Source organism: Haliotis asinina, chromosome 11 (assembly GCF_037392515.1).
Source record: "Haliotis asinina isolate JCU_RB_2024 chromosome 11, JCU_Hal_asi_v2, whole genome shotgun sequence".
NCBI lineage: Eukaryota > Metazoa > Mollusca > Gastropoda > Lepetellida > Haliotidae > Haliotis > Haliotis asinina.
The window spans coordinates 19685487-19707027 of record NC_090290.1 but is presented as its reverse complement, the minus strand read 5'-3'; the positions used below and the strand labels follow the sequence as shown (position 1 = coordinate 19707027).

At 39.6% G+C, this 21541-nt stretch overlaps 1 protein-coding gene across 1 annotated transcript; it reads left to right on the top strand.

Moving 5' to 3' along the window:
- The first annotated feature begins 340 nt into the window (after positions 1-340).
- On the top strand, positions 341-20855 carry LOC137255334 (ankyrin repeat domain-containing protein 29-like). The gene is made up of 3 exons (XM_067792783.1): positions 341-425; positions 1117-1227; positions 20014-20855. Exons 1-3 carry the CDS (start codon positions 341-343, stop codon positions 20853-20855), a joined length of 1038 nt encoding a protein of 345 aa, XP_067648884.1.
- Positions 20856-21541: the final 686 nt, after the last annotated feature.

Genomic DNA, 21541 nt, shown 5'->3' with positions numbered 1-21541 from the left:
AACTAATGAAATACAATATAAACGAGAATATAATCAAATTAAAGAGTAAATATAACAATTACAAATCCTTATTTACCGATGGGTCCAAGGACGGTGGTGCAGTGGCTTGTGCACTGTCATTGGATCCACAACGATATCTTCTAGATTACCCGATAACAGCTCTATTTTCAAACACATCCTAAACATAAACAACACATGGTCTATTCAGGCTATTAAAAACCTATCATGTAAACATCCACTTTTAATAGAAGTTATTGAACTGTATAACAATCTTGCTACTGGCCAATTCGACGTCATCTTTTGTAGGTTACCCGGTCATGTTGGCATTTCTAGTAACACAATGGCCAATCTTGCTGCCAAGGCAGCACTCAACAAATCTGTGGCACCACTTCTTCTTCCATACTCTGTCATCAGACCTCACATCCGTGAGCGGGACACTCAAGTATGTATTAATGAATTACATGGTACAAAATGCAATAATACTCCTCGTTTAAATATTGCATTGTGAAAGGGATTAGATGTGTTAACTGAATTGTAAATGGATAAATATTTTATAATTGGAAGACTAGCTTAGTAACTCAAATCGTTAGTGGCTGTACCATCAAAGGGGGGTAGAAGTACTGTAAAATAACTGTCCTCCTGAGAGGGTACTTCAGTCCCAAAACATTTGATATTTTCCAGATTTTTATTCGTAGAATACATGTTCGTTTACTGTATGGCTAGATCTGTCTACATTGCTAACAGCTGAGGGGATGATGTAAACCCAGCTAGGGTCCATGCAGGTAGCAAATGTACTGTAAGTCCCCATGGCCCTTAGTATGGTGATCTACCTTCAGTTGGTGGAAACGTATAGCTCATTTATATATTGTATTTTCCTCTATAGATACATTGTTTTACGTCTAATCATTAGATTTACATTCTACTCTTGATAAAAAACCCGGCATAAACCAGAACTGGGAAATGTTGGTATGTTCATTTCTCCTTTTAAACAAAGATTAAAGGATAATCTAAAACTGTCATGGTACTCATCAGTACAGGATTCTCCAAAATATTTTTATTATAATGACTATAAGGCTTTGTTGAATGTTGAAAAATATTTGTGTTCTGACATTACAGTGGGCACCCGTGGCGAGCCACCTCCTCGTGGTGGGTGCTGGGTAACGCTAAGTGCTCGCAAACCCCCCGTTGTGGACCCGGGGGCATATTTGGTCCACCAACCTGTTGGCCGTGGGTTGCGGCCCTGTGTCGGTGGATGAGGGGATCCTCGTGGTTGAGGGCAATAGGGGCCTGCAACCGTGTTCATGTTGCTCAACACACCAGTGAGTGAGTGAGTTAACATTTAACGTCACATCGGCAATATTGCAGCCGTATCGTGACGAGAACAATATAAGTTATAGTAATGTTAGGATGAGAAAAGAGAAAAAGTAAACCTGTCAGCGAAGGACAGTAAAAACACTAAAGTATCACAGAACATAAAACTAGCATTGAAAGTTAAACATTGGAATTAAAGAAGACAATACAACATAAAACCGGGGCTATAGATCGCCAACAACTGAAGGTAGATCACCATACTAAGGTCCATGGGGACTTACATTACTTCTGCTACCTGCATGAACCCTAGCTGGATTTACACCATCCCCTCAGCTATTGGCGATTATCCTGAAATTTAGCCATTACTTAAAAAAACAAATATTCTACGATTAAAAACTAGTAGTAGATTTAAATTGACTATGAGAGTATTGGACTTACGTACCCTCTCAGGAGGACAATAATTTTACACTACTTCAACCCCCTTTGAGGATACAGCCACTAACAATCTAAGTTACTAATTTAAACTACCAATCATTAAAATACAACTATCTACTGAACATATCACTTACAATTCAATAAGAAAATCAATTTCTTTTAAAACTCCAAGAATTAAATGAGTACTAACTGTGCTAAAAAGATCCTTCATTGTTTTGACATTGAAATAGTTATCCCTTATGATGGAGAATTCAACACAGTCAAGCAGGATATGCTTGACCGTGGTTCTCTCATCACAAGGGATACAAAACGGAGGATCATCGCCTTTTAGTAAATAACTGTGGGTGTAACGCGTATGGCCAATGCGACATCGTCGCATAATGACCTCTTCAAATCTGGACTGACAGCCCAAGTGAGTGTAACCAATATAAGGTTTTATGGCATGTAATTTATTTATTCCCACTTGGGTGTCCCACTTCTTTTGCATCAGATCACGAATGTAAGTTCTAATGCTAGCTTTATAGTCACTGTATGGAATAAGAAGTGGTGTCACAGATTTGTTGAGTGCAGCCTTAGCAGCAAGATCGGCCATTGCATTCCCAGAAATACCCACATGGCTGGGTAACCAACAAAAGACGATGTCGGACTGGCCAGTTGCAAGATCATTATACAATTCAGTTATGCCAATTAAAAGTGGATGCTATTTTTAATAGCCTGAAGGCAAGAAAGAGAGTCAGAAAAAATTATATACTGTACATGATTAGGATGTCTTTGAATATATTGAAGAGCCGTTAATATTGCGTTTGCTTCTGCAGTGAAAATGGAGCTGTTATCGGGTAATCGAGAAGATGTTGTTCTGGATCCAATGACAGTGGCACAAGCAACTGTGCCACCATCTTTGGACCCATCTGTAAATAAGGATATGTATGTACTATAATTATTTTTTAATTGCATAAACTCTTGTTTATATTGTAATTCGTTTGTGTCTGATTTTTTTAACTTTGTTAATGTGAGGTCAACATGTGGCCTCACTAATTGCCAACGAGGAGAAGAAAAAAGACGAGAAGGCGCTATACTTTTCAGCTCAATGCCGGAAGCAGAAATGAATGGTTTAATTCTGTGCCCAAGAGGCGGAACAAGAGAAGGCTTTTTGTTGTATAAATGATCATAAAGAGGATCGAAAACACAGTTAAAAGCAGGGTTGGATTCGTTAGAGTATAGTTTTGTAATATATTGTAAAGCTAATTTGATACGGCGCTGTGTAAGAGATGGTTCATCGGCTTCGACATAGAGACTGTCAATAGGAGAAGTTCGGAACGACCCAAGACAAAGTCTCAGACCTTGGTGGTGGATAGAATCAAGGAGTTTTAGATTGCTTTTACAGGCTCCACCATAAATGATGGAGTCATAATCAAGCTTCGAACGGACAAGTGAACGGTATAGGTGCAGGAGAGTAGCTTGATCCCCTCCCCATTTTGAGTTTGACACAACTTTCAATAGATCAAGTGCCTTCGGGCATTTAGTTTTCAAGGATTTGATATGCGGAAGAAGAGTTAAATGAGAGTCGAAAATCAAACCTAAGAACTTGGCCTCCTTAACGCCTTTCATAGGAGTGCCATTTAAAAATAATTCTGGGTCCTTATGTGGTTTATACTTACGGCAGAAATGGATGCAATTAGTTTTTGTCTTAGAAAATTTACAACCTCAAGACACCATTTATTTATTTTGTTTAAACATGATTGGATTTGCCGTTCAATAGTATGCATATTCTTACCGCGACAGGAAATATTAAAATCATCCACGAAAAGTGATCCATCTACTGAATCGTTTTAAACCTTGGATAAACTGTTGATCTTGATACTAAATGCGGTCACAGACAAATTGCTGCCTTGCGGAACACCCTGATCCTGATTGTAATGATCAGACAGGGTAGAACCTACTCGGACTTGAAATTGCCTGCCTTGTAAAAACTGCGATATAAAAAGAGGTAAACGACCCCTTAAACCGAAACCATGTAAATCCTTTAAAATGCCATGCTTCCAGGTGGTATCATATGCTTTCTCGAGATCAAAAAAGAAGTATACAGCATGTTGCTTATTGATAAATGCATGTTTTACAAAGGATTCTAAACGTACCAAATGATCAATGGTACTACGATTCTTCCTGAAACCACACTGAATATTTGTGATAAGGTTGTTAGTTTGAAGAAACCATGTTAATCGATTGTTTACCATACGCTGCATGGTTTTACAGACACAACTCGTTAAAGAAATCGGTCTGTAATTCGACGGATCAGTATGATCCCGGCCAGGTTTTGGAATAGGAACTACAATAGCATTACGCCAAGAAGACGGGAAATTTCCCGAAGTCCATATTGAATCACAAATATTTAGCATTGTTTCCAAACATGATTTGGGCACATGTTTCAGAAGCTGATAGTGAATACCATAAAATGTATTCTCTTCTTTGCCTGCTGTTTCTGGTACTGTTGAAATTCAGGTACGCAATTGGACGAAGAAGAATGTTTGGCGAGAGTTTCACCAAGCTTGTTGGCAATATCAGATTTATCAGTTAATAACCGGTCACCATCCTTCAGATGATGAACAGTAGATCTGGAACCTTTGCCCTTAATCTTTGTTTCATATTCCACACCTTAGACATAGGTGTACGGGAATTAATTTTGGAAACATAGTTCCTCCAAGACAGACGCTTACTCTGTTTAAAAGTGCGTCGAGCCTTGGCATTTAAAATTTTTACTCTATCTAAATTATGTACTGTAGGGTGGCGGCGAAAATATTTTTCCGCTTTCCTCCTACTCTTTCTGGCCTGTTTACAGTCATTAGTAAACCATGGTTTGCGAATGTGTGGAATTGCAGAGGACTTGGGGATAGTTTGATCAGCAATGTTATTGATTATATCTGAAAACAGCTGTATAGGATCTTCGCTGTTTACAAAAACATCAGGTTTTAAATGATCAATACAAAGTGTTTTATATAAGGACCAGTCAGCCTTCTTGAAGTTCCCTCTGGATAAGGGTGGATCATCCCCAGGTATAATGCCTTTAAGAATAGTTGGGAAGTGATCACTCCCACATAGGTCATCATGCACCTCCCATTCGAATTCATTACATAAATTTGAGTCGGCAAATGATATATCCAGGGAAGAATACGTTCTGGATGTAGGTAAGTAGCTGAATCGTCATTGAAAATGCATAAATTATTATCGGAAATGAATTCCTCAAGGATTTTACCTTTAGTATTTGTGGTGACACTACCCCCAAAGTGGGTTGTGCCCGTTAAAATCGCCCATGATAAGACATGGTTTCGGAAGCTGATCATATAAACTTTGAAGATCTGAATGTTGAATGTTTGACGAGGTATATACAAGCTGCACAACGTCAGTGCCATGTGCAGAGTAAGACGAACAGCAACAGTTTGTAAATGTGTATTCAGAGCGACAGGGCTATGGATGACGCTCTGATGAACCAAAATAGAAGTGCCTCCAGTAGCTTTATCTCCTGCAGGAGAAAAAGATTGATAATCACTGTACTGTCTCAGATTAAAGTTATCTGTATTTTTAAGATATGTCTCTTGAAGACATAATGCTGACGGTTTAAGATCTTGTATGAGTAAATGGATTTCATTTAAGTTATTCTTCCATCCTCTGCAATTCCACTGAATCAAAGGCTGAAAAGTATTCATCTTTTGGGCGGGTTAACAGGAGATCTTGTTCGCCCATTACGTTTCGGCGATAAACTTGTTCTCTGAGGGATGCTCTCTGAGACATCCATCACTTCAAGTGATCCAAACTTATTATAAAGTTTGATCATCAGAACCTTTTGATACTCTACCCGTTTCATTGTTACGAGAAGAGTCAGTTTTATATCTAGATAACGAATTTTTCCCTTTCCTAGACTGTGAACTGGCTGAATCATTCTATGCTCCTGTCGGCTGAACTGAATTTACAGTAACAGCTGATAATGTAACAGGAACTTGTTTAGCTGAAGAAGGCTCAACAGGCGTTTGTGTACTGGAATCTGACGTGCAGGTGGGCTCGGGATTGATAGAATGTGTCCATGTCAGATCTGTTTAACAGCCAATTGAAGATGTTACTACATCTACTTTTCTAGTTACAGAAGCATATGAACCATTTAGATCACTGGATGGTACGAGTTTCCTAGCCTCATTATAACTAATGTTCTGAGCAACTTTGATTTTATTAATCTGCATCTCTCTTTCCCATATAGGACAATCTTTAGATGAAGGTGAATGTTGACCAGAACAGTTAACGCATTTCTTAATGTTGCTGTCGCAATCCTCCGTAACATGTGTTTTCTCTGCACAGTGAGCACATGTAATACCAATTTTGCATGAATTGACCCCATGACCAAACTTTTGGCATTTAAAACACCTCAGTGCGTTGGGGATATATTACTCAACTGCAAGGCTGCAATAACCTGCTTTGATACTTCTTGGTGGAGACGGAGACACGAAAGAAAACAAGTAAGTATTGGTTTGAATTACTTCCGAGTTTTTTTACGCCGAGTAAAGCGTTTCACATTTGTCACGCCTTGTTCCTTTAATTCACAAACAATATCAAGCTCAGACATGTCATCTAGGAGGTGATCTCGGTCCTTTACAATGCCTTTGCTTGAATTAAGTGACCTGTGAACTGACACTGAAACAGGGAGTCCCGCCAATGTATCAAGAGAGAGTAAGTTAGTAGCTTGCTGTAGCTTAGCACATTCACCTAGAAGTGATCCAGATCTCATACGCCTGATGTTCTTTACATCTCCTATTATACCATATACAGCTTTTGAAATCGCAAATGGATTTAACTTTATAGGTTGTTTGTCCGGAGATTCTATGACAAGAAATCTCGGCCAGTACTCAATTTGTTTAGGAGTTTGCCAACCATCATTGTCATCATGATCATTATCAAGTTGACGTTTCTTTTTCAAGGGGGTTTCAAGAGCCATGTTGAAGTTGTAAAAATTCATCACCCCAGCTCCCCACCCACCACGGAGTATCATAAAGACAATGCTATATACAAGTGGGTCTCCGACTTGCAGCACCAAGGATACTGAAGTGATATACTCCAGCAGAAGGATTAAACAAGTAATCAGTCTACCAGATTGGCCCATGAGCCATCGCCTTCTGGGCACAAGGCTCTAGGCAAATGAAAGAAGACATATTTCAAAACTGAATGACACTGTACAACCAAAAACACGAACCAAGACCTAAGTCAAAATATAATTCATAAGATAAATTGTACAGATACAAGTAATACCACAGGGCTTGGCATGACCAGCCGATTGGTAGAATCGGGCCCATTCTACCACCCGTCTAGGTGAACTAAGGGGCGAAGCGGTGTGTTGGACAAAGGAACGCTATTCCTGGAACCAATGTCCTCAACCACCAGCCTACCGTCCTCCACCGACACGGGACGCAACCCACGGCAAACAGGTTGCCCAATTTGATCGCTCCTTGCGACCAGTAATGGGGTGCTATGGACCAAATAGACCCGGGTCCACTCGGGGGTTGGCAAGCTCTTAGCGTTACCCAGCACCCACCACGAGGAGGCTCAACACACCACTTTGGCCCTGACTTGACCTAGACGGGTGGGTGAATGGGCCCGGTTCAATCAATCGGCTGGTCACGCGAGGCCCTGTGCATAGTTAGTATTATTGCACATATCTATTTTTCTGGTCTTGGCTATTCTAAATTCAAATTATTCATGATAATGTTTTGCCTAGAGCACTATGCCCGAAGGCAGTGGCTCATGGGCCAATCTGGCATTACTGACCTCCAGGTTCTAATTGTCTTTAGAAATTGTCATGGATGGAACCAACCTGACATTTATTCTGTTTCACAGTATTGGCTACCTGTGTCTGTATTGCTTGAGTATAACACCCCTGTAACCCTGGTGTTTCATCGTTGGTTTCCTCTTTAACGCCGTCCTTGTTGACACGTCATGGTGGGTGGGGAACAGGGATGTCGAATCTACATCCATTCATTATGGCTTCCCAACAACTCTCTGGTTCTCGATCTAAATCCAAGAGAAAGCATGTAGACTTAGAAACTCCCTTCTTCTTCTGATGAATCAGAAACAACAAATTTAGATTCTTGGCCCCGTTTCCTAGTTGTCCAGGGAATTGAAGGACAACCATTAAACCTGAACCCTTTTGCAATATCGAAAGCAATTGCAGGAATATGCGGCGAAGTGAAAAACGTTACTCGGCTTAGAACAGGTTCCTTGCTGGTGAAATGTGCCAGAAAACAACAGGCTGTTAATTTGCTTAAAGCTCGTCAGTTTGCAAATACAAGGACTGCCGTGTCACCACACAGAACACTGAATTCGTGTAGAGGCATTGTTCGTGATCGGGCAAAATGTCTCTCTGACATGTCGGAAGTTGATATCGCAGCAGAACTTAAGTCTCAAGGTGTCACCTCTGTGAAAAGATTCACAAGAAAAGATGGCGATAACACTGTCAAAACAAACACGTATCTGTTGACGTTTTGTCTTGCTACAGTACCAAAATAAATTAAAGCTGGGTACTTTAAAATCGAGGTGGATGTCTACATCCCTAATCCACTTCGGTGCTTTAAATGTCAGTTGTTCGGACACGGTACTAACACGTGCAAAAACTCCCCAAAATGTTCTCGTTGTGGTGAGAAACATGAGAATGCCGACTGCACAAATACCGTCAAATGTGCAAACTGTCATGGAGATCACATGTCCCCATCACGATCCTCTCCAGTCTTTGAAAAACAAGTTCAAATTCTCAAACTTAAACACACCAATAATATATCTTTTGCTGAGGCAAAGAAACTGTTACCAGTCACTGATAGAATCTCCACACACAAAAACTTACTCTGCTGTTGTATCTACCTCCCGTCCAACAGTTGATCACGAATGCCAGACCTCCATTTCCTGGGTCTCAGAAAAACAAAACATTCTGTATACAGTTTCTGATGAGGATACAGGAACATCCACCCAGACAGACATGATGCCTGAACCAAAAAATCACCATGAATCTGAAAGGAAAACAACAATGTCCAGAAAAGAACAGAAACAACAAAGACGAAAGGAAGTCAGGGCCCTTAAACATATTGAGGTGCCTTTACCATTACAAGTGCCTGTAGAGGTTCATAACACCTATGAACCACTAGATATGGAGACAAGCCCTTCACAGTCATCCCAGCATAAAGGGACTTCGTCTCGTTCACGCTCTCCTATTGAGCCCCCATGATGTGCTCTCATAATGTTATCCAGTGGAATTGCAGAGGCCTTAGAAACAATTTTAATGATCTTCAGCTATTATCACAAGATTTTAAACCATCAGCTTTTACAAGAGACATACCTGAAAAGTACAGATAGATTTGACTTGCGCCAGTATAACTCATTTCATTCGTTTTCACCTCCAGGTGATAAAAGCCACTGGTGGTGCTTCTATTTTGGTGAGGCAGGGTGTTATTCATAGCCCTGTTCCACTTAAAAGCAATCTTCAGGCTGTTGCTATACGGCTTTCTTTACAAATAACGTTCACGCTTTGTTCCCTGTACATTTCACCATCTTCAGCTGTTCAGCCATCTGATCTTCAGGCGCTATACGACCAAGTTTCCAAACCCTGTATTATCATGGGTGATCTTAATGGACGTAACCCTTTATGGGGAAGTACTGATACTAACAATAAAGGGAAAATACTTGAAGACTTCATATCTAATAACAACGTATGCATATTTAATGATGGATCAGCCACTTATTTACATCCGAGTACAGGAACGTATTCTGCACTTGATTTGTCACTCTAAGATCCCTGTATATACAATGAGTTTCAATGGTCAGTCCATGATGACCTTTGTGGAAGTGACCAATTTCCAGCAATTCTCACAGCTATAAATCCTACTGATAACCCACCTGCAACCAGGTGGAATTTTAGTAAGGCCAACTGGTCATTATTTCGGACACTCTGCACTGAAAACTTGAATAATGACGTTTTTGTCAATAGTCTGGATCCCATTCAGGTATTCTCTGATAAACTGATGAATATAGCTAACGAAACTATACTTAAGTCCTCTGCAACCCCACACGTTCGTAAACCATGGTTTAATGATGAATGCAAACAGGCCAGAAAGAACAGGAAGAAGGCCGAGAAGTATTTTCGGCGACATCCTATGGTCCATAATTTAGACAAAGTTAAAATTCTAAATGCTAAGGCTCGACGTGCCTTCAAGCAGAATGAGCGTCAATCTTGGCGAAATTATGTTTCCAAGATAAATTCCCGCACACCAATTTCAAAAGTGTGGAATATGATTCAACGAATAAAGGGTAAAGGTTGCAAATCACATGTCCACCATCTGAAGGACGGTGACGATGCATTGACAGATAAGGGTGATATTGCCAATAAGATTGGTGTAACTCTCGTCAAACATTCGTCTTCATCAAATTACGTCCCTGAGTTTCAGAAATACCAGAAACAGCAGGAGAAGAAAAAGATTAATTTTAACTCAGACAATGGTGAAGACTATAATGAACTATTTTCATTACATGAGCTACATACAGCCCTTGAGCAAGCTCATGACACAGCAACAGGTTCTGATAATATTCATTATCAACTTCTGAAACATTTACCTGAATCATGCCTGGAAACACTGCTCAATATATTTGACACGATATGAACTACAGGGACCTTCCCAGATTCATCGCGTAATGCCATACCAAAGCCTGGCCGGGATCATACCGATCCTTCGAATTACAGGCTAATCTCTTTAACGAGTTGTATCGGTAAAACCATGGAACGAATGGTAAACAATAGATTGACTTGGTATCTTGAAACCGATAATTTTATAACAAATATTCAATGTGGTTTCAGGAAAAATCGTAGTACCATTGACCATCTAATACGTCTGGAATCCTTTGTCAAAAACGCTTTAGTAAATAAACAACATGCAGTATCGATATTCTTTGATTTGGAGAAAGCATACGATACCACTTGGAAGCATGGCATTTTACAGGATTTACATGACTTCCGTTTAAGGGGTCGTTTGCCTCTTTTTATCTCACAGTTTCCAGGCAGTTTCAAGTCCGAGTGGGTTCAACCCTGTCTGACCATTATAATCAGGATCAGGGTGTTCCACAAGGCAGCATTTTGTCTGTAACACTTTTTGGCATCAAGATAAACAGTTTATCCAAGGTTTTAAATGATTCAGTTGATGGATCATTACTTTTGGATGATTTGAATATTTCTTGTCGAGGCAAAAATATGCATACTATCGAACGGCAATTGCAATTGTGTTTAAACAAAATAAATAAATGGTGTCTAGAAAATGGCTTTAAATTTTCTAAATCAAAAACTAATTGCATACACTTTTGTAGAAAATATAAGCCGCATAAGGAAAGAACTATTTTTAAATGGTTCTCCCATCAAAGTTGTAAAGGAGGCCAAGCTCTTGGGTCTAATTTTCAATTCCCACTTAACCTTTTTGCCGAACATCAAATCACTAAAAACAAAATGCTTGAAGGCACTCGATGTATTAAAAGTGGTATCCAACTCAAAGTGGGGAGGGGACCAAGCACCTCTCCTACATTTATACAGATCACTTGTCCGTTCAAAACTCGATTATGGCTCCATCGTATATTGTGGAGCTTGCAAAAGCAACCTGAAACGTCTTGATGCTGTCCATCACCAAGGTCTAAGACTATGTCTTGAGTCTTTTAGAACATCACCTATCGACAGTCTCTACGTTGAGGCTGATGAACCATCTCTTGAGCGGCGCCGTATAAAATTAACTTTACAGTACATTACCAAATTATACTCTAATGAATCTAACCCTGCATTTAATTGTGTCTTCAACCCCCTTTACGAAGATTTATACAACAAGAAATCTTCTCTGGTTCCACCTCTAGGGCATGGAATTAAACTCTTTCTTTCTTCAGCCTGCATTCGGCTGGAAAACATAGCCCCCTCCCGTCTTCTTTCGTCTCCTTGGCAGTTGGTTAGGCCACATTTTGACCTAACATTAACTACATTTAAAAAATCAGAAACTAATGAATTACAATATAAACAGGAATATAATCAAATGAAGCATAAACATAGCAATTATAAATCCTTATTTACAGATGGGTCCAAGGACGGTGGCGCTGTGGCTTGTGCCACTGTCATTGGATCCAGAACAATATCTTCTAGATTACCAGATTTTTACAACTGAAGCTAACGCCATATTAACAGCTCTTAAATATATTCAAAAACACCCTAAACGTACACAATATATAATCTATTCCCACTCTCTTTCTCGTCTTCAGGCGATTAAAAATATTTCTTGTAAACATCCACTCTTAATTGAAATTATTGAATTGTATAATGATCTTGCTACTGGCCAATACGACATCGTCTTCTGTTGGTTACCCAGCCACGCAGGCATTTCTGGTAACACAATGGCCGATCTTGCTGCCAAGACTGCACCCAACAAATCTGTAAAACCACGTCTTATTCCATACTCTGATTATTAAGCTACCATTAGGTCGTATATCCGCGATCTGATGCAGAAGAAGTGGGACACCCAAATGGGTGTAAATAAATTACATGCAATAAAACCTTATCTTGGTTATACCTACTTGGGTCGTCAGTCCAGGTTTGAAGAGGTCATCTTGTGATGATGTCGTATTGGCCATACGAGATATACTCATGAATATTTATTGAAAGGTGAGGATCCTACGTTCTGCATCCCTTGTGATGAAATAATCACGGTCAAGCATGTTTGTTGAATATTCCATCACAAGGGATAATTATTTTAAATCCTGAACTATGAAGGATCTTTTTAACAATAACAGTGGTCATTCAATTATTGCATTTTTAAATTGGATTTGTTAAATGAATTGTAAATAGATAAATATTTTATGATTGGAATTTTGAATTAGTAACTAAGATTGTTCGTGGCTGTATCCTCGAGGGTTGTTAAAGTACTGTAACATTATTCTCCTCCTGAGAGGGTACAAACACAAATGTTCAAAGTAAATTCAAACACTCCGCTCTTTTAATCGTAGTATATGTGTTCTTTTAAATGTATGGCTATATGTGTCTAAATTGCTAGCGACTGAGGGGATGGTGTAAATCCAGCTGGGGTCCATGCAGGTAGCAAAAGTAGTGTAAGTCCCCATGGTCCCTTGTATGGTGATCTACCTTCAGTTGTTGGCAATCCATAGCCCATTTTTATATTGTATTGTTCACTATAGTTAAACTGTTTTAGATCTAATTACTGGTCTTGAATGGATAGCTGCGACATTTACTAGTGTTTTTACTGTTCGTTATCAACAGGGTTATATTTTCTTATATTCATTCATTCTACAATGTCAGTATTACTTGTTCTCGTCACGATATGGCTGCAAGATTGCCGATGTGACGAACAATATTAACTCACTCACTCACTCACTGACATTACAGTGTATCCAAGGATGACCTCATCAAGATTTAGATGTAGTAGCTTTAAGATAGCAATGGAAACTGATAGATATGGAAATACTGAACCAAGAGATAGAGTCTGTATGTACTGTAAGTCAAAAGGGTTGTACTACACTAAAAATGAATGGCATGTCATATTGATGTGTAGTTGTTATAAAGATTTAAGAGCCAAATACATTGCTAAATATATACAAGAGCCCTATACTGTACACACTATGGTAAATCTGCTCCAAAATGAACATTATGATGTTATCTATAACATCGGTTCGTCACGATATGGCTGAAATACTGCCGTTGTGTTCAATTATAATTCACTGACTCACTCATTAGTTTATGATTTTCAAATGTTAGTGTGAGGTCAATTGTCAAGGAGAAGAAAGAAGACGGGAAGGAGATATATCTTCGAGCCCCATGATAGCAGTAGTAAGAAAGGTTTTGACTCTTATCCCCAGTGGCGGAATAAAAGAAGACTTTATATTCTACAGATCTTCATACAGAGGATGGAAAACGGTATATCTTGAAGGCTGTGGACGACAATAGATGAAGATTTTTGCATTTGTCAGTCATCATTAGTAACAGTCAAACTGATACTATCCACATAATTTTAAAAAGGTATGGAAATGGCTTGTTTTGAGTAAAAATGACAAAATGAATGAAGATCTGATAACAGACACTCCTGCTAATGCTCACTTAGCTTAGTCATGAGTTACAAGACTCCCGACGATCAACATTTGATTACTCTCTGTACATAGATCTGTTTAAATTATTTGTTGATATTTCAAAACATATATGTATGGCATTTAATCATAAAAGGTCTGGGTGAAAAGATTGAAAGGTTGTAGACAGGATTTATTTTTTTATTTGTTTCATTTTGTATTCTCATATGAACTCATTTACGCCAATTTACAGAAAAGAAATGTGAATGTTCTTATCATGCACTCTATTTACCAAAGACGCAACTGATCTGACGATTAATACGTATCAACTCTTCGTGGACTCGGTATACATTTCCAGTAACATTGGATGTGGCTGTCAGGAAGCAATGAGTCCTCCATTACTGATATACTTTGTAGAAGTGAGTGAGTGAGTGAGTTTAGTTTTACGCCACACTCAGCAATATTCCAGCTACATGGCGGCGGTCTGTAAATAATCCAGTCTGGAACAGACAATCCAGTGATCAACAACATGAGCATCGATCTGCGCAATTGGGAACCGATGGCATGTGTCAACCAAGTCAGCGAGTCTGACCACCCGATCCTGTTAGTCGCCTCTTACGACAAGCACAGTCGCATTTCATGGCAAGCATGGGTTGCTGAAGGCCTATTCTACCCCGAGACCTTCACGGGTCACTTTGTAGAAAGTTTTTGTTGTCAAACGTCAAAACTTGTAACTGAAAAATTGAATCTGGCTTGAGTTGTCTTCCAGTGTTCATCGTGATAATAAGGAATGCAGGTTCCAGGTTAGAGTATTCCTTGGTGCGGTCTCACCTGGGGTAACAGAGATCTAAGGTGCAGGTCGCTCTTTGTTATAATGTAAGATTAACTGGATACCTGTTGCCTAAGATGCTGGTAGTTCTTTTGGTCGTTGCAGTACATATCAATAAACATATAGTTAAATGATCTGAAGTGAGGTAACACAGTATTGAGTCTTCAAATCCTCCTGGGTAAAAGCTGCATCACAGCCAATACATACGAAGTGTTTGTATCGAGATGAAGAATGAGCTTTGAGGTAGTAGTACATTCAGGAATATTCGAGCAACATTGTGGCATACATCAGCGCTGTTGGGATAGGATCACGTGAATCAGTAAAGATAGTGAGGCAATCCCGTTGCTTCTCCATGACACCGAGTAAGACAGAGCAGTACAAAGGGATGGACTGCTGTTTCGTTTACCAATAATACTACGTCAATGGCGTACCTACAGCGTAGCACAAAAGGCACATGCTTACACTTTATAACTGAAAAGAAAGCAAAGCAAAATGTTTGTGACTGATGCCGTTAACAAGTTAGATTCAACTTGTCATATTTCTTGTACAGCACCGCGGTATCCGACCGCAATAGGAGTAACGTGATTATTTGTTAATGTCTTTGCCTACACTGATACATATGATTTATCTTAAAACAGACTGATACTTCAGTCTAAATATCTTAGTTTACGGGCAACATTGATGATCTATTATTTGAAATTGTTTTACACCTTAAGTAATGCATCTTTTGTTATGTGTAAAAACGAGTATGAAATCTGCAAAACATTTGCCTACAATTGATTGTTGCTTTGTTAAACAACCCACATTGACATCGTTTTACCTGACAATAGTACCAAGTGTTCCCAAACACATTCTGATAAAATAGCACTACCTCAACCATGTATTGATTCTCGCCAATTGTTAAATCAGACAGTCAGAAACTATATACAGTCTCTTCTGAGTTGACAAGTTCCGCTGGTATTGATGCTGGTTCATTTATAGTAACTGAATTTACAATATTTACTTGGTCAGTGCCTGATTGAGTTTGTTCCGCTAGATTGAAGTTTATTTTCATGGTTTGCATGTTTGGCTATGCCCTTCGTGTTCGTCTTAACGGTATCTCGTGTTCAGAAGAATGTTTTACTTTTTTATATGCCATAGTCTCCCTGTTTTCAAAATGTTTCATCAATGTGGTTACACTTTGTAGTTACATGGCTACACGCTTCTACGTTGACACAGGAAATCCATGGCAATGCCAAACCATCGATCTCAGAAATGTTATAAATGCAAATAAACCCAACACGTTTACTCTTGACCAATCAGACATGGTTTAACGTTTCATGTCTCATTATGCAGCACACCAATCACATGTGGTCTGCCCTTTCTCTGATGGCAACACTTGAGGCATACCCTCTGCATATTCATGACAAACGGTACAGTCCTCCCAGTTCTTGTCTTTGCCATATACCTGGTTGTACTCTCAAGACAAATACCTTATACTGTCTACCCGGCGGTAGCTTCCAGACATAGTGGTGTGTTTTTGTGTTCACTGTTTGTCAGATGGTAGTCTGAAGACAGAGGCAATCATAACCGCATGTTCAGTACTACAGCCTCTAGACATTGGTGAAAATAGTCTTTAACCCTGATCGTGATCCTTGAACCTCGTGATACCTGTGGTGCAGCCGACATATCTTGCAGAGCACATGGCGGCACCGTATGTGAATGGCTGTGTGATACTACTAAAATTCACGGTTTTGCTGATATGTGTCTTTTCAACATCAAGCACGAAGCAGTGCACACCTAAGAAGAGAAACGGTCAAGTTATCAGGAACGTTGGTATCAAACTGTGTCAACTTAAATGTGATGAAAATGGTCAATGTTTAAGTATTGAGTACGATATTGAGACTTTAACCTGCCGTTTATCTACAGCTGAATCAAAGGATATCAAGCAGAAAGGAGGGCATGTCCTTCTTGCAAGGGATCATTCACTTGTAAGCAAACGTGTCTAAAAGCCTGTCCATAATGATAAGACATCTCTACTGAATTCCGACTTATCATCGGGTGTTAGTCAGTTTTAAGTTTGTCCTTAACCTAAGACGATAACGAAAGCAAGCTATCTAAAAGGGGCATGCATACATCTGTCAGATATTTACCCCCTGGTGCTGTTAGGTGGGTGTGGTGGTCGTGCTGTCTGAGGCGCCATGCTAGTGATCCAGTATGTTTAACGTGCCGGGATCGAGTCAATATCGAAGCGGTTGTAAACGATATGGAGTCTGCAGATGCTTTCAGAGTTGTCACACCCCCTGTGTTTTACACAGTCCTGTGCACATATACGAACACACGTATATGGTCACATTAATATCTGCAAACACCTACTTGTGGGTACACCGACGTTCAGTAAAACCTGGACACGGTAGTGTGACTATGTGGCTCAGTAAACCAGGCTGCAACTAGGTACTTTCAATCATGGGCAAGTGACATGTGGCTGCACGAGATACGATGCGCCGTTGAGAATGTCATCCACTGATTGTGGGGAAAACAATGTGCCTTGATCATGCACATGGGATGCACTACAGTGCTATATGAGTATCAACATGATAATTTTAGTAATGTAGGGATCATTATCCCTATACTGACTACAAATCCCTGTACACAGCATTTGTGCAAAGTTCGTATGTGCTCTGATATCTTATAAACAGAGCATTCTCGATTTTACCTCAAAGGGCGATTCTGACAGATGGGGACTGGTAAAATGATATTCATATAATTTGACCAATTCTCAGGAGACACTCGTATGTTAGGGTACGGGAATATTAGGCGAACTAGTGGAGCGCTAGGGAAGCCGAGTGGTTAACACATACATCCAGCCAAGTGAAGAGCCCGGGTCGATTCCCCTCAAGTTTACAAATGTGTGAAGCCCATTTCTGGTCATTATGTCTAAGGTTAATACAAATATTGGTGACTGAACTGGAACATAAATAAAAACAAAATACACATTGTTAGTGGTGTATGGAGGACAGCATTATATTAATTCTTCTTTCTCTGTTGTCGAGGCCCCGACTGGTTCCTGTACAGCCCTGTGCGGTTTCGGTCATCGATGTTTGAAGACTCGATCTGGAAAACCTGTCTGTGTACAAGGTAATGACCGATATGTTTTTATATTGTCTCTACTCACAAGGCGGGATTGTGTCTCTCTTGTTCTATTGTCTATGTATGTATTTTTCGTGCAGTTCTTTCTCACCATTAAAAACTTCCCGATATACCATTTAATGCTCATCGAGATGAATTGGGGACGCTTATAGACAGACAGTTATTAAAATGTGGCACAACATCGATATCCAGTAGATCCTTTGACAAATCATTGCCCCAGTTACTATGAAGAAATCTAACGTGCAGTGATATCATACTAACTCCGCCTCGTCAACACCAAAGCCTTCCGTTGCATTGCTCATGTTATAAATACAATCCTTGCGACAAACCAAAAGTCACCCCGCGGGTGCCTTGTAGACATTTTTGTTCAAGCTGTCCATGGATTCAGGTGGTGTTTGATTAATGCCCATGTGCGCACATACATCCTACACGACATAGCCCCGAAACGTCGTTCATAAACAATAAAACTAATTGTCGCGATTATCTTATGTTCAATCAGGCGTTACATGCTTTCAGACATCTAAATTCCATGTAGTAACAGAACACCAGAGTGACCATACTTGAACTAAACAGCACGGTTCGCAGTTCTGACATTCAAGATATTCATCCGAAAGAACAATAGATTTTGCATCGGAACCTCTGATTGCCAGTTGATGTGTTTAGGTTATATCTTAAATAATAAACATAAATTCAAGGATTGAACGGTGTTGTGTCACAAAAATAGCTGTATCATGGGTATAGGTATAGTCATTAAGAGTGGATAGCCCAAACACAGCCAAGAGTGGCTCACTCAAACACACCATCTGAGGGATGTTGATGTATGTGCTGCATGGAGAAAACGTGTGTTGTTCTGTATTTAAGGAGTGAGTTAGAGATGAGTGAAAAGCAGATGATAATTTCGCTTCAAGATGATGCATTGGCTATTGTGAGCCTTTTGTTGATGATGTTGATGTTAAACATCAGGGCATGGTAAGTGATGACACGCCTACATTATGTTCATATGTGAGGTCAGAATTGAGACACTGTCGTCAGCTGTGTGGTACGACGTGAAACGTCGTCAGCTGTTTGGAATGACATCATGGTGATGTCATGTGATCATGATGTCATGTGATCATGATGTCATGTAATCAGAGACTTTGAAGTTGTTGCTTTGACTGTGCAACTGAGCATTTTGTGCAGATTTATAGTTCTTTCCACGTCACGCTGGTGCATTAATGCATTCGATGCACATTAACAAACTCTTCACACAAGTGTATGACTTTTACTGATATCTCATGTTATCACATGTTATGGTGAGACATTGGTGTTAAAAATACCTAAATCCATTGTTGTGTATGACTTGTACTGATATCTCATGTTATGGTGAGACATTGGTGTTAAAAATGCATAAATCCATTCAAGTATACTTGTACTGATATTTCATGTTGTGGTGAGACATTGGTGTTAAAAATGCCTAAATCCATGCAAGTGTATGACTTGTACTGATATCTCATGTTATGGCGAGACATTGGTTTTTAAAAATGCCTAAATCCATTGAAGTGTATGACTTGTACTGATATCTCATGTTATGGTGAGACATTGGTGTTAAAAATGCCTAAATCCATTGAAGTGTATGACTTATACTGATATCTCATGTTATGGTGAGACATTGGTGTTAAAAATGCCTAAATCCATTGAAGTGTATGACTTGTACTGATATCTCATGTTATGGTGAGACATTGGTGCTAAAAATGCCTAAATCCATTGAAGTGTATGACTTGTACTGATACCTCATGTTATGTGTATGACTTGTATCATGACCTGCGTTATGAATGGTCACTAGTGATTTAACTGTAGATGAATTATCAAACATTTGACATGTATTAGTACTTGTACTTTGTACTGTGCCGAAACATTCATTTGATGTGCTAATTATTTTCTCGCGTGGATAGTTCAGTTTGGTGGGTTTGAATGCTTGGGTGAAATAGTGTTTGCACGTGTACATGTGTTCAGGTAGATGAGGGATGACAATTACTAACATCTGAATACATGAGGTACTTTTGTTAATAAACTTTATTTTGTTTCCAATTTAATGTTCTCCATTTAAAGTATGCACGTCACAGTGTTCAGTGTTTACTCAACAAAAACATAAATGCCTTTATCTAGCAAATATTGAGCAAAATACTATCCTCGTATAAATATCATATCCACAGATGAAAAACAGAACGACCCTGAGAAATCTCCACTGAAAGAGGTTGACAAGCAGGACACATTTGCCAACAGCTCACTTCACGAGGCCTGCAAGAAAGGGGACATGGACCGAGTGAGACACATCCTGACCCATGGTTTAATGGATATCAACAGCAGAGATGAGAACGGAAGAACAGCACTCATGATGGCAGCACAAGGGGGACACTGCGAAATGTTTGAATTTCTTATCAGAAAAGGGGCTAATAAGTCAGAAGTGGATGAAGACTGTAGGGACGCACTGCACTGGGCATGCAAGGGCGGACATGAGGGTATGGTTGACTGTTTACTCCCACAATATGGTATTATGAGGAATATCTATATTCCCCCTCTTATTGAAGCTGCAGGGAGAGGAAACATGGACCTTGTTGAGTTTCTTTTGTGTATGGGAAGCAATGTGTCACACGTTGATCGCCTCGGCGGCAACGCCCTACACCGTGCCTGCACGGGCGGACACATAGCTGTGGTGAAGTATCTATTTTCACAGGGCAGTGTTGATATTAACTGTAAACGTAGAGACGGAATGACACCTTTGATGGTGGCTGCTTCAAAGGGACACACAGACATTTTTGGCGTCCTCGTAAGTATGGGAGCTAATGCGTCACACGTGAATAACTATGGATACAACATCCTTCATCTGGCCTCTGCACATGGACATATGGAAATGGTGAAGTACATCCTGTCAAAGAACCTGGCCGATATAAACGCCAGAGAAAAGGGTGGGAGAACGGCAGCCATGATAGCAAAGCATAAGAAAAGACATAATGTCTATAACTTTCTTGTTTCGGAGGGTTGTCCGGTGAAATAAGTGTAGCTTATGGGTTGATGCCGTGATACGCTGGCGGTCTTCGGTGACAGAATGTCACAATCTTGTTTATTGACATTGATCATCTAGTATTATTGATCCTCATTCGTTTCTGGCATTGACTGAATCGTACAAATGTACGATGCAGTTTATGACAAGCAGGTAATATTGATAATTCTTGTCAAGATCAACACTGAATAAAACGTTCAATAAGTTCAATATCTTTCACCTAAACGTGTAAGGCAGGCTGTTCCTACTACGGCTGTTTTTGCTTGTTTAATTTCCTTTCACCACGGAAGCAAATTAAGCTAAACTGAAACGGTATTTGATACTACAGAGAGTTGTACTACAACTATTCATCATTTTAATCACGTCTAAAGTGGTGCCTTTTGCATATATTTGATGCGAGTTTGACGGAGGGAAAACTCGAACTACACACTAGAAAATTCTACTCTCCAAAACATCAAACGCACAGGTGATATTGATGCACGGAATTTCAAATATATTTCAAAATATAATTTTGATTGAAATAATTTCCCCATTATTTTAGGGGATGTGTATTTGGAACGAATGCGCGGCGTGAGAAATGCTTGTTTGGAAATGTAATGCACGTTTGAAAGTCTCAACCTGCAGGAACGTGTTATGGAGAAAACGTAGCTTGCAATATGAACGTGCAGTTCTGAAATCTA